Source organism: Otolemur garnettii, unplaced genomic scaffold, assembly GCF_000181295.1.
Source record: "Otolemur garnettii isolate 467f Iridium unplaced genomic scaffold, OtoGar3 scaffold00006, whole genome shotgun sequence".
NCBI classification, from domain to species: Eukaryota; Metazoa; Chordata; class Mammalia; order Primates; family Galagidae; genus Otolemur; species Otolemur garnettii.
Window position 1 is genome coordinate 45,560,391 of NW_003852401.1, and position 14,782 is coordinate 45,575,172.

The 14,782-nt window shown below is 43.8% G+C and overlaps 1 protein-coding gene across 3 annotated transcripts in view; it reads right to left on the reverse strand.

Moving 5' to 3' along the window:
- Positions 1-14,782, reverse strand: part of CUNH9orf3 (chromosome unknown C9orf3 homolog) — a 384,867-nt gene that overhangs the window by 102,766 nt on the left and 267,319 nt on the right. For all 3 annotated transcript variants that reach the window (XM_012814094.2, XM_023508155.1, XM_023508160.1), the window contains one exon: positions 4,551-4,611. In XM_012814094.2, coding sequence (XP_012669548.1) covers positions 4,551-4,611 — 61 coding nt within the window. The remainder of the gene's footprint in view (positions 1-4,550; positions 4,612-14,782) is intronic.

A 14,782-nucleotide genomic window follows, 5' to 3' on the forward strand; every position in this document is an offset into this window, starting at 1 on the left:
TGCCGGCCATATACATCAAGGCTCACGCCTGTAGTCCCAGCTACTAGGGAGGCTGAAAAAAAAAAAAAAAAAAAAAAAAAAGAGTTTAAGGTTGAGGTGAGCTATGACACCACAGCGCTCTAGCCTAGGGGAAGACTCTGTATCAAAAAAATAAAAAGTAGTATATAGCAGGTGAGATTAATTTTGATAGTACATTTTATTGGGTATATATACATTAAGTTGTACTATATCCAGAATGTTATCATTTCAACATGTTACCACTATTTTTAAAAAATGATGAAATATTTACCTTCATTTTTGTACTGAGTCTTCTAAATCTGATGGGTTTTCACAGTTCATCACAATTTGGATGCTACCTTTCATTCAGTAATGCTGGGTCTGTATTTATATTTCATAAAATTTATAGTAGAAAAAGTAGATTCAGTCACAGACCCAGGTTGTTCCAAACAATAAGTAAATGATGAGATTTTAATTAAGATTAAAAATTCAGCTCCTCGGGTGCACTAGATGTATTTCAGGTGCTTCACAAGCACAGGCAGCTACTGTATTGGGTGGTGAGCCACTGAGCTCCACATGTGCAGAGACCAAAACAAATGAGCCTCATGATAGGCACTGCATGGATGAATCAGCCCTAACCCTTGTCTCTGGGGTTGGTGGGGAGGGAATGGTATGAGATACAGAAAGGAAAGCATTTCAAAGCGAGAAAGGGGCATGTGAAAAGGAAGACTGGTGGTAAAGCTCACAAATATTTGTATATTGGGAGTTATAGTTGGGCATATCCTCAGAATGGTGGAAAATAAGGTTCAAAAAAAGGTAGCTATGGACAGTCCTGCTGATAGTCTCAAATGGCAAGGCAAAGAGTCTGTCCTAAATACATTGTCAATGGGGAAAAAGTTTCTAGTGAGGAGAATGGATCTGAGCTCTGTCCTGGGAAGATTCACGTGGCCTTGATGTGAATGACAGATGGAAAAGGGAAGAGCCTGGCAGCTAAAAGATCAATTAGCTACTGCACTAGTTCAAGTGAAATATAATTTAACAAATGGTGGAGGTGCTAGGAAAAGAAAGAAAATCAGAAATATACTAAGTATGTACAGAAGGACCTTAGGACTTGGCAGTGTGGAGAGGAAATCAAAGAAAGGCAGGAGTATACTAAAATAAGGAGTATGGAAGGAAGGCCGGATAGAGAAAAGTTATTTCTAGTATGTTTGCACATAAATGTTTTAAAAGCGGATGGGAATATATGTGCAGATGGGATAGAGAGGGACCTTTGTTTGGGAAGACATGAAAAGAAATCAAAATCTATTTATAGAGCTAGCTACCAAATTAGAAGAATTCTGAAAACGATGTACAGTATCCTATTCTAACAGTGGACAGGCTGAATAAATTCAATTATGGAACTACTCATTAGGAAGTGATGCAGCTGTTAAAAATTAGTGCTCTTGAATTATATTAAGGGCTGTGGGAAACTACATAAGATGTATTCTTAAATGAAACTTTTAAGTTTGGAAGACAAGAGTCTAATTTTATTTCAAAAGGATATGCACCTACATGCTGTTCAGCACGGAGAACGTGTGGGAGGACACACACCAAGCTGTTATCAGGACAGGTTCCCTCTCCGGAGTAAGACTGAAGGGGGCAAGAGCTTTTACATTTTACATTTTGCTACCGTTTGAACTTGCTACAGAGAGCATATTATTTTTACTGTCAAAAAGGGAGAGAAAGAAGAGGGTAAAAATCTGTGTTTGTACAGCTAGAACAACGAGCAAAAGAATGTATATCAAAATTTGTCTCTGGCTCATTTTTAGTTTTTTATTTGCAAACTTTTTTTTTTTTTTTTACCTCCAAGTAAATGTGTGATACTTCTATAACCAGAAAAAATGCTGTAAAAAGAAATCATCTACCATAATGATGGTATAATCAATTTACAATTTCTTTGCAAGGCCAGAGGTTATATGGTTAGGGTGTTCCTTAAAGAGGTTTTGATACAATTTCTTTTGCTTCTTGGGGGTTCATGCTTACTTTTATTGGTGCTGAAGCTATTTCCACTTAAAAAAAAAAAATGATTTCCATTCAATGTGGCCAAAAAGGAAAATCGAGGCCAACCACACGGTAAGCCTTCCTGACAGAAGACAAAAAGCCTCTGTAACCTGTGGAATGAAAACTTCACCAGGAGAACGTTACTCTTTTGTCATGAATGACTTCAATTGCTGGTGGACAGAAATTTTTAACAAGAACAAAGAGCATCAGAGAAATTTCAGTGCTCTGGTTGTCATTCCAGGGCAAGCACACTAGTAACTTTATATTATAATGACAGGAACAAAGAACAAGGTGTCCCATTCACCGCGAGGCTCCTGCAACCAGAGGGTCCCAGGCCCTCACCGAGGCTTTCACTGAGGTGGAAACAAGAAGAAACTCTCAAGGAGTGTCACAGCGGCTGAGAACAGGTAAAGCAGCAGCAGGCGTATAAATAATGGCAGAAAATGGGCAGAAGAGATGAAAAGATGCCATCTGATCATTCGCCAATGGAAAGATGTGCACTAAATCAGGGCCTTTTCTGTCTTGGCACTGTTGTTTTTACTGAACAGTTAAGCACCCAAGGAAATACCAGTTGGGTCTTAAAGACAATTTATAGCTGGTTGGCCTCACTGCACCTGGCTGTTTTGACAGCAGGTTTTGTCAGTTTATAGCAGAGATTCCTGTCTACATTATAAGCTGTCACTAATGCAACTAGACCTTTGGAAAAAATGTACCGCTCAGAGGCAAATCTCTCTTCCACATACCCCTCCCCCTTTTAATGAAAAGCAAAAGCCTCCTGCTGGTGGCAAAGCCTCCTCCTCTTCAGGGGAAATTACATGGCCCCTGGCAGTGAGAGGGTCAGCCCCAGCGCCACAACCCAAGTCGGGTGCGCCTGCTTCTGGGCACGGGATTAAGGACTCTTTCTTTTCCCTTCCCTAGGGGCTAACTGCTGCAAACAGCAGCTTGTTGTTTCAGGCCAGGAAATTCAGGAGCTGGCTCTGCCAGCCTGGGACCCTTCCCTGCTTCCAGGCCACACTAAGAATGTCTGGGAGCCTTGAGATGACCTGGCTTAGGAACACCAAGCACAAGGCCCCCCAACCTGCCCCATCCCCATTTATAAATGAAGGGCAAGGCTTGGCTATTTACACAGACAAACCTTAACTTGTTTGCCCTAGATTTTTGGGAGTGGTCTGGTCTGGAGGTCGCCTTCTTAGAAACCACAGGACCTCATTCTCACATATGAGTGGAAAGTACTGCCTCCCTGGACCCGGGGCTGCCTTGCCCCGTGCCTGCTTTGTTTTACTTTTTGCTCCCAGAAGGATTGGGCCAAACAAATAACTTCTAACAGGTGACACACATTCCTGAACTGAAGGCAAAGTGTCCTTTTTTAGGAATGAGCTAATGGTGGCTGGTGGCCTACATTCCCCCCCCCCCCCCCCGGCCCGGCCCATGTGGTGGGGAAGGACAAAGATTCGAGTAGAGGGATGAAAAGGTAATAGAGAACAGCCCCTCCTGCTCCTTCATTTCATGGTTCACAGACATTCATTGACATTCAGACACTCCCAAGGGGAAGCTCATATAACCAGTCATGAAACTAGAACCGAGCTGGCTGAAGGGGCTGCTTGCCTGGGCCCAGGGCAGAGTTTCGCACTGCCATGGGGGTCTGCCCCAGGTCCAAGACCCACTAGAATTGGTCAGGCCCCGTCTGTAGCTGCTCTGGGGGCTGCAGACTGCGAAAACTCCAGGCCTCCAGGATCCTTTGGTCCCCCATCTAGGATGCCACCCTCCAACTTCCCAGGTCCTACTAAGCTTTTACTAGGGGCTGTATTTAAATTAGTGAGGGGGCCTGGGCTGTCCAACAGGCTTTGAGAAGTGCAGGCCCTGGGAAGTGGAAGGGAATAGGAGGCTCCAGGCCAGGTGATTCCCATGGAGCTGGGGCTGGCTAGGAAATTTCTCCCTTATAGTTGCCCATGGACTGACATAGAAGGAGAAGAGAAAACCTTGAGCGGGGGTGAGCCCAGGTTCCTAAAACAGAGAAAGGAAACTAAACAGGTCATCCAGGTGAGAAGGCCAGCCTGAGGCAAGGACCGGATGCAGAACCAGGGGGAGATGTCCAGCGCAGGCATGTTGGGGAAGAGGAAAGCCACACCCACCCAGATCCCTGGTCTGGCTACGTCCTAAAAGCAAAGGTTGAGACCTGCTGCTTCCCACGGGAGGCATTCGACTGTTACCTGGAGACTCTACCCACAATATACACCATGCTTTATGAGACCTCATTTAACACAGTGCAGGGGCTCCTGTCCTGTCTACCTATAGCACCAAAGTCATTTGAAACAGTGGCGAGAGGCATAACCTGTGAGGTCAAGCTGAAAAGGAGTAGGAAGACCAGTAGTTTTCTGACTTAGGGCTACCCCAACTCAGTAACATATTACTGTTCTGTGCATATATTCAGAAATCATTGTCACAATTGATATGCCAAGTAGCAAGCTTTACTGTTGTCCCCAGACTGTCCTAAAGCATTATCCTAAGTGTACCTTTGGTATTCCAGAACTCTCAAGCCAGTCTTGAAAGATGTTTTCAACAGACAACTCAAGCCTTTAAAAATAAAACAAAAAGTAAAGGATTAAAAAGCTACCAAGTACGTGTTACGCAGACTAGTTCTAACTACTTGGGCACATCATAACCCCAATCGTCTGGAGGTAACTGTATTTTGGAGAAAGGGCACTGCTCCCCTGTGTTAAAGTGGGGAGGGGAGCCCAGTCACATCAGCACAGCTTCTCATCAACAGCAATAGGCACCATGAACACCAAGACCACAGGTGCAACGTCACAGGTGCCTTCAGTGCTTTGAAAGAACTTTTCGATCGAGGAAAGCCAATTTAGGGAGGATAAGGCATATTTATAGGACATACCAGGCTCGACTGCTTCCTGGAGAGTGGTGAAGCAAAGTAGAACCTGAACATTGTAGCATTTACTACATCAATCAACCTGAAACCTGTACTTACAGTAATGACGGACTGCAAAAACAATGCAAATCATTATCAGACCACAGAGCGGCTCAGATACATGGAATTGGTGTGGCTTCCATGGTCTGTTTTCAAGCAGGCCCACACTTTGGTTTACTTGACCTATTAAGGCTAGTTATGTCTGATCTGAAGTCAGCTGAAATTTCTTTTGCTTTCATGCCCTGCTGACTGGATGCCTCCCTAAACTTACTAAGTATCTGATATATTCAGGGTCAACAGACTTTAGGTTGTGTTTTCCTGTCTTCTTTGGCTAATGCCCTTTAAAACAAACCCATCTTCCACTGTCTTCTAGATCACTTCTCATGCCTGGACTCTCCGCTTACAGGGAGGTCTTTCTTGACTTCCTCCCAGGCTGAAGCAAGGCCTCCCTGGTGTACCTAACATCCATCACTCTCCCTGTCTCAGCATCACAGCATCCATCACAGTTTGTGACTGAGAGCTATTTGATTACTTGACACTTAACTGTTTGTTACCCAGATCAAAGCTCTGAGATATCATCCCAGAACTTGGAATAAACACCTCCTGGTATGAAAGAGGATCCTCATAGATATTTTTTATTTGAATGAATGAAAGAGGATCCTCATAGATATTTTTAATTTTTATTGAAATAAAAGTTATTCCTTTTAAAGTTAATATTCACCTTTACCAGTAATATATTTAAGCTCTGCATCTTTTTAAATTTTGTAAGTTATATACTATATTATATATATAATTATATAACTATGTATACTTACCATCTCCCACCTCTTTGCAATTATAGAAGTCGTGAAGAAATACAATGTTACGTGTAATGTTAAAGAACTGGTGGTCAAGTGTACCCCTGTCCTTTGACCTCGTGGGGAGTGTGGGCAGTAGCTAGAAAGGGAGGGAGGGAGGAGTTGGATGGGATTGGGGAAGGAAGGAAATGACTGATTTTCTCTTCCTTTTCTTCCCCCGACTGGTCACTGATACACCTTGCCTTCCTTGACCAGGGCAAAAGGAAAAATTGCTTAAGGAGGAAACTATTGCTATTTCAAAACAGAAAAAGAAAAAATACAGGGAAGGAAATCTGAGCTGACACAGAGCAAATGGTATACATGCATATGAAAGTTGATATTCCTCTCTGTGGGACTATGAGGCAGAAGGAAGGGGACAGAGTGGACAGAGGGGATGTGACTACCTCTCTACATGCTCCAGGTTCCTAACTCAGTGGGATTACTGAACATGCCTCCTAGCAAAGGCTGATGCCACCATCTCTGGGTCTTAGTTGTCACTGAACAGTGACAATGTCCATGTAAATGGCCAAGACCCCGGTTAGCTGTGAGAGTGTGTGTGCGCACGCACATGCGTGTGTGGTGGAGGTGGGGGCGACTTGAAGAGAGAAGTGGGGAGTGTGGGCAGTAGTTAGAAAGGAAAGGAGGGAAGCTCTCAGAGTGCCTGCCGTAAGTTCTCGGTTCTTTCTTGAGCCTGATTTGCTTGGGAGAAGGGCTGGGGATGCCCTTACTGAGCATGACTGATCTTCCAGGAGGAAGAGAGTGGGGCTAACTGACCAGTTAGAGCAGTGATTTTCAGTGGGTGTGCCGTGAAGATTTTTAAAGATCAGTAATTAAACTATTTGTGAACGATGTTCAAAGCACAGTAAGTATATTCTTTTTTTTAACTATATTTTTGATCAACATAATTTAAGTGCTTTGTGGAAGTTTAACTATAGGCTTAAGTGTGTGGTGAGATTAAAAAAAAAAGGTTGAAAAACACTGCTGATTTAAAGCAAAGCGCCAACGGGGCAGGTTGGGAAAAAAACAAGCCTGTGTCTCTAAATCAGGGCAGGCAAGGTGAGTACCTCGCCCCCCCCCCCAAGTGACTGTCCTCTGGCATATGCAGTGGCAGGTAAGGTGGGGACAGTCTGCATTCATGTCAAAGGAGAATGGGCTGCAAGTGCGTAGTCTTGCCTTCAGTGTAAATTATAGGATCTAGCTTAACTTCCAGCCTCACACTTTCACCAGAAAAATCAAATGGCTCCAAGTTCCCTTGGGCACAGGTAGGAAAGTGTCCTTTACTGGCTTCCTTTTCAGCCAGAGAAGGTCCCTCCTCTCTGTGCCTGGATGCCTGGGGCCAAAGCTCCTGCTTCCCATCCTTGAAGAGATCCTCGGGAAAGCCAAGTGAGAGGCGGGCTCCTGCACTGAGACACTGCAGCATGCTAGGAAAATAGGTCTTTTCCCAGTAAGATATTTAAGAAGAAGATACAGAATGTGGGCAGGATCTAGAAAGAGCAGCAGTGACGATGAAAGAGGCTAACACTCTGCATCTACGAGGGAAGAGAAGGAACTGGGATTGAATATCCTGCAGAGTGACTTAGCTGCCATTTCTGAGTGATTTCACAAAAGACGGTGAACAGCTGTTGTGCATCACCACGGAGGAGGGAATATGAGGACAGGGACATCAATTTCCTGTGGGGAATTTCTGCCCAAAGATACTTCTCTAGGAGAGGCAGGGAGGAGGGGCTGGGGAGTCGAGTCCTGGAATGTTATTGAGTGAGGCCCCAAGTCTGCACCAGGGAAGACTAAAGAACAGGCAGACTTCTCTAGGTGGGGAACATTCGGTGGATGCCTACTGGGCAGGAGAAAGCTGAGACGGAAAAACCCAGGGAGTGACTGTCATGAGGGGCAAGGTGATAGACACCAGGCTCCCGGTACTCATAGAGATGATGATCCTCCAGGTGTGGAAGAGGAGACACCTGCTTCAGTGGAACAGATGGCAATGGCAGGTGGACTCAGAGAGGCTCCTTGAGGAAGCCATGTGTGAACTGTGTCCTAGCGGGGAAGGGCCGACTGAGATGGAGGGAAAGCTCATCCTGGGCAAAGGCAGCAGGAATACCCACACCATGGTACGCAGACACCGTTCAGCTTAGCTGGGCTAGGCCCCAGGATAGGGGAAGAAGGAAACAGGGTGTCCTGTGAGGACCTGGGTTCCTGCCACGAGGCCTTGGCTTCATCAGAGAGGCTCTGAAGCATGAGTGCAGAATGACCTGGCAGAGAAATGGAGGCAAGTAAGCATGACTTAGGGGGAAGGAGCTGGAGGCAGGGAGGCCACCTAGAAGCGTCCAGAGTATGTTTCAGCAGGGGGCAATGAGAAGAGCCCAAGCCGGCTGCAGACAGACCTGGAGTGTAGTGCTGGGGAGGTCCTGCTGGAGTCTAGGAAATGGTGTGTGGACCATGGGCCCCAGCAACCTCTGCCGGCCAACTTTCCACAGAGAGTGTGTGGTTGCACACAGTCAGTCTGTGCCACAGTCTACAGCCAACCCTGAGGTTTACTTTGTTGACAAGTATTAAGGCAAATTGTGCTTCACATATGTAGTAACTACGCATGGAAACAAATATACAGTGATACTAAAAACAAAGCACATAAAAACTCCCCTATTCACTGCCAAGTAAAGGCATAAAAGTAATAGCTACTATTTATCAAATACCTACACGTACCTATTGACAAAACTCTCATTTATACATTATAAAAACTGTGTAAAGCCAGTATTATAAAGGTTCTGAGAGGCTGAGACACTTATCCAAGGCCACATAGGTACCTGAAGTGCTGGGATTTGAACCTGTGGTGCCTGGCCAGGAAGCCCCAGCATTTCTTTCTGTTATGGTACAGACGAGCCTGCAGAAGGGGAGAGAGCCCGTGGCTGCTCCTACCCACACTGACTTCCCCGCTGAAGGCCGGCTCCCTCCCGCTGCAGGTGTCCTGTTTGTTAGCCCTTTCGTTACATCTCTGAAGCAATGGGGAGACCACTGGGTGTGGGTGGGCAGAAGTGTGAGAGCAGGAGAGTTCATGGGTCAGCTGCACACGGGAGTGAAGGGGACTTTCCCGTGAATGAAGAAAACATGTGTTTTCAGATCATTTTCCTTTGGAAAGGTTCAAAGCATCTTATAACTATTATCACTTCATTTCTCATAATATCCTTGTGAAGTGAGGGTCAATTGTTGTGTGGCTTTTTAGCAGACGGAGAAAGTGTAGCACACCATGACTCTGGCCAAAGTCAGGCCAGACAGAGAGTTCAAGAAAAAACCCAGTTTTCACTTCCATGTGTGCACGTAAGTGTCGATCAATTCCTTCCAATCTGGAGTACGTGAGGTGTTTGTCTTTTCATTTTTGTGATACTTGGCTCGGAAGAATGTTCTGTTCAGATCCACCCAGGTTATTACAAAAGACACTAAGCAGGTGGGGAGAGGGTGATAAGTAAATTCACACCTAAGGGGTACAATGCACACACTTTTGTCTCTGGCTCATGGTGTACGAAAGCAAACTATGTAACTAAAACATGTGTACCCCCATATTCTGAAAATTTTTTAAAATGAAAAACTCCCCAGTTTTCTAAATTCCCAGTACCAGTGCAGATGTCACAGTGATATCTGGTCATACCCTATTTGGTGACTGCTGGGATAAGATGTCAATTTATTTTGAGAGGAAGATGAAACCATTAACTTCAGTTGCTAAAAACAGTATTTTTGGGGGGGAGCCAGGGCTGGGTTTGAACCCGCCACCTCTGGCATAGGGGGCCAGCGTCCTACCCTTTTGAGCCATAGGCACTGCCCTAAAAACAGTATTTTTTAAAAGGTTCTACAAGTGACCTTACTTCCTAAGGAAATTATAAGAGACAGTAATAAAATGTTTAATTTTCAAGGAAGAAATGGACTACATGTTTTAGGCAAAAAAGGTAACATGTATGTAGCTTTTGCTATTTTGTTTATAATTATTGAGGTGACAGCATGGGCGAATTTTTAGGTCTGGGCTTGGATATATACAATGGGAAAGCTAAAAGCTGACTTTTTCAAATCGAGACACTTAAGAGTCTAAGCCAATGGTGAATTTTTTCCTTCTGAGATCATGTGGCTTAAATAATCACAACAGACAAGCAGAAGCATTTCCACTTAACCAGAACCCAGGACTTACAGGAAATTACTCTTCTGCATGTCTGATCACTATGGAAATTGATTTTACACAGCTAGCTAAAAGTACACACACCCATGACTGCCTGTCCTCCATATTTGCACTGGCAAGAGTGTACGTCCTGCCTCATTACTGAAATGTAGGCACGACAGCCACCCTTGTCACCCTGAGTCCTCCTGGGTATTCGGAACCGGCAGGTGGTTTTGCTCTCTCTCTGGCTGGCTGCTCCCTCACTGCTCCTATAGCCTATGGGGCAACTCTGCATTGCAACGGTCTGTCTCCAGTCTCTGGAGCTATAAATGTGGTCGCACTTAGTTAACACAGCAGGGGGGAGAACATGCAGGCCACCCTGGCAAGATGCTGCTTAGAAAAATAAACTGTATTTAGAGCTGAGAAAGTGAGCAATCGTATCTCTTCATGATGTTAAAGAAAATAGAAATAAACAGACTTGCCAGAAAATGGTATTGCACATGACTGGATTTGCTTGCTCAGTTGATTTCTGAGGTTGGGGTGACAAGGACAGGGAATTGGTTATTAGCTGTATTTGTTACTTGTGCCTATCTACTTGTTGCAGATCAAGAGAAATGTCTTTATCACCCCCACCTCCTGTCTTCAGCTCTTGAGATCCTAAAGATCACGGTCAATGCCTCTGAAGGAAAGCACAGCAACTTGCACAGGAAATAAATGACAGACCAAAAGATCTTTGGAAGTGCAGGTACCAGACAGAGGCAAAGCAATGGGAACTTCGGAGCTCAGAGTCTAAAATGAAAAATGCCCTTGTACTAGAATGCAACTTATACATTCTGGATAGATTTTAAAATTTTAGTTAGGGTCGAGTATAGTGGCTCATGGCTGTAATCCTAGCACTCTGGGAGGCCAAGACGGGTGGATCACTTGAGCTCAGGAGTTCAAGATCAGCCTGAGCAAGAGTAAGACCCCATCTCTCCTGAAAATAGAAAAACTAGCTGGGTATTGTAGTGGGCACCTGTAGTTCCAGCTACTCAGGAGGCCGAGGCAAGAACATTGCTCAAGCCCCAGAGTTTGAGGTTGCTGTGAGCTATGACATCATGGCACACTATCCAGAGTGAGATTCTGTCTCAAAAAAAAAAAAAATTAATTAATTAAAAATAAAATAAAATTTTAGTTAACTTATGATTTTAAGTGCCCTCCCTACATGTGGCTGTATATAGTGTGCCTCTCAAAGCTTTGCATATAGTAACTTATTTTCTTGATCAAAACAAGTCATTTGTACTTGGGTAAATAATAAATATTGCTGAGGTCACATTTATAAAACACGTACTCCTTAGCTCCCCATAGGAGGAAAAGTATTAGATTAAAACAAACATACGAACGTGCCTATGCAAACATAATAGTTGATGGCAAAGAAAGAGGCAGTGGCTTCTGATAACATTGGAATACGGAGTGGGCAAAGTACATTAGACAAAGTAGTCCTGGGGTGCCCAGGATTTGTCTGGAGTTTCTTCTAAGCACTTTTAGTTTTATATTATGGAGTCCCCCTGCTTCTACCTTCAAATACTTTCCCTTTCCACTCACTCTGCTCCACTCTGATTCCTCAAACACCTGCCCCTCTGCATTTACGCTGCTACTTCAGAGGGTAACTTAGTGGCCAAGAAAGAAAGGTCAGGCACATGCTTGAATCCTCTGTTCATCTTTTACAACATATCAGCCAAGTCTTACCTACAGCAACTCTCAAGTATCCCTCAGAGCTTTTTTTTTTTTTTTGAGACAGTCTTAAGCTGTCATCCTGAGTAAAGTGCTGTGGTGTCGAAGCTCACAGCAACCTCCAACTCTTGGGCTCAAGCGATCCTCTTGTCTCAGTTTTTCTATTTTTAGTAAAGATAGGGTCTCACTTTTTGCTCAGGCTAGTCTCAAACTGGTGATCTCAAGCTATCCACCCACCTCGGCCTCCCAGAGTCTTAGGATTACAGGCGTGAGCCACCGTGCCTGGCCACAGAGCTGTTCATTACTCTGAAACTCCACCACCACTGCCACTGTCCCAACTCCTGCCATAGACTCAGCTCTCAAGATCTTTGGGCTGAACTGCTGTGTTGGTTTCTAACTGGTCTTCTGGATTCTACTTCTCTAGCCCCATCTCTTCCTGATACTGCTTCCCTTGAGGAATCTTACCAATCTGCTGATGACACCCCTATCCTTAAGTTCTTCAGTGGCTCTGCCTGAAGTCTCAAGGCTAGGACTGATGAGACCATTCTCTGTGTCCCAAGGACTCTGAAACTCCCTAGAGCGATTCCTACACTGAGTCATAATGACCTGTTTCTGTTATGTCCTGAGCAGTAGACTAAGAGCTTCCTAGGCCTGGGCATTGGATTTATTCCTCTCTGTTCTCTAGTATCTAGCCCAAAGCTTAGTATAAAAGATACTCAATAAGGAATGTTCAATGCATCAAAGCAAGAGAACAACACAAATGTAATATGACACACACAAGGCTGGCCTGTGAACACTAACTGCCTGGTCTGATCTGAAAAACTTTGCCCTATTCAGAACAGCTCACGTGCCTAACAGATGTGCCTAAGGATCGGTTTGCAGCAGGGGCCAAACATTAGGGCTTCAGGGGGTAGGTGTGGGGGCCTTTGGAGACCTAGATAAAATTGGTACAATATGTTCTATAGGTAATAGGGTAAACAGTCTGTTTTAATAGCTGAACTAGATTCTGAGATTAGTTAGCAGGCAAGAAGATGTATGAGTTTCAAAATATATTCTGGTATACCTGCTAAAATAGGTTCATTGTAGGACTGAAATCTCCTTAGCTTTTAAGGAGAATTTTTTTTAAAAAAGCTTAAACTGCTGGTAAAACATGATCTAATTAGAAGAGGTATCCTATCAAAATGCATGTGATAGGTGGTTGGTGGTCACCATTAAGACAGGGACACTGCTCTTAACTTCCACAATTACAACAAAAGTCTCTTTGTGGGCCTGATGTGTAGCCTCAATAAATATTCACGATGATAAAATCCAGGTCTCCTGAGCCAGAGGGTTCAGGGGCCATCCAGATGAACTCCATAACCTTATTAGGAAGAAGTTAAAAGAGAGAAGACCTACAAAACTAAAAATGTACTTTGTTGCTTCAGTTAAAATTGCTTCGGTTATGCCCTAAGAAGTTCTTCTAAAAAAATGCATAGTCACCACTCAGAAATAAACTTTGGTAACAGCCTAAAGAAGGTAGTATACTGTTTCTATAATTTTCTTTCTTTTTATGCTTTAGTTCCTAAAACTGCTTCATTCTATCATAGGACCTGAGGAAGTTATTCTGGGGCAGGTACAAAGAAAATAAAAAAAAGTATCTTATAGGTAAACTATTGTTCTTAATTTTAGGAATAAGGACCACATCTGATGTCATTTTTCACCTGAGCAAAACCCATATGTCCTCTTTATAAAAAAAGACAAAAGATGGTAAATCAGAACCCCCCTCCCCAAACAACCTACACTTGCTTAAACAGACTTCTGAAAGGTAAACTATCTTGGCCAATCACTAAGGCCTTGTGTAATATTCCTAGATAAGACCATCTTCCCCATCAAAAGGAGACAAAGGAATTTATCAAACAATATGGCTATGTTAATTCTGCACGGTGCACTGGCTTGCTTTATGTGTGTTTCTAATGGGTACCAAAATACAGTTAGATGGAATAAGATTCAGTGTTCTATAGCATAGCAGAGCAACTATAGTTTATGTAGTTCAGAATTGCTGGAGGAGAGAAATTGGAATGTTCCCAACATAAAGATGGGGTGAGGCCAGGCATGGTGGCTCATGCCTGTAATCCTAGTACTTTGTGAGGCCAAGGCAGGAGGATCACTTGAGCTCAGGGGTTCAAGACTAGCCTGATCAAGAGCATCTTTACAAAAAATAGAAAAATTAGCAAGGCATGGTTATATGTGCCTTTAATCCCAGCTACTCAAGAGGCTGAGGGAGAAGGGTCATTTGAGCCCAGGAGTTTGAAATTGCTATGAGCTAGGTTGAAGCCCCTATACTCTAGCCTGGGCAACAGAGCAAGATCATATTTCCAAAAAAGAAACTCACAAAACCATAACAATGACAACAACAAAACCCCAAGCAAACATACAAACAAAAAGCCAAGAGGAGATGAATGATGGTGTGATAAATGTCCCAACTGCCCTGATTTGATCATTACACGTTATGTGTATATCAAAATATCATATGTACCCCCCAAATATGAACAACTTTTTTTTTTTTTGAGATAGAGTCTCAAGCTGTCACCCTGGGTAGAATACCGTGGCATCACAGCTCACAGCAACCTCCAACTCCTAGGCTTAAGCAATTCTCTTGCCTCCGCCTCCCAAGTAGCTGGGACTACAGGCACCAGCCATAATGCCTGGCTATTTTTTGGTTGTAGTTATCATTATTGTTTGGCAGGCCCAGGCTGGATTTGAACCCACCAGCTCTGGTGTATGTGGCTGGTGCCTTAGCTGCTTGAGCTACAGGCAAGCGAGCCGACAACTATTAAGTATAAAAAAAATCACCAACAATATTTCTGCCTATTGAAGAAAGAATTTGGAGCCATTCTGAATAGAAGGTAGAAGATAGGGAAGTTTACACAAAAAAGGCCAGGGAAAAACTCAATGCTTAGGAAAAACCCTCCACATCTTCATGGCCACTGTACCCTCTCTTCAAATTTGCATGTCTCTCCTGCACCTAGTCTGGCAGCATAAGCCCTGCCACCTTACCCTTGAGAAAGCCATTAACATGTAGGTGACTAACATTGCATGGATCTAGGTATATGTCTATGTCAAAGAATTCATTTCTACATTTGAAAATCTGTTATG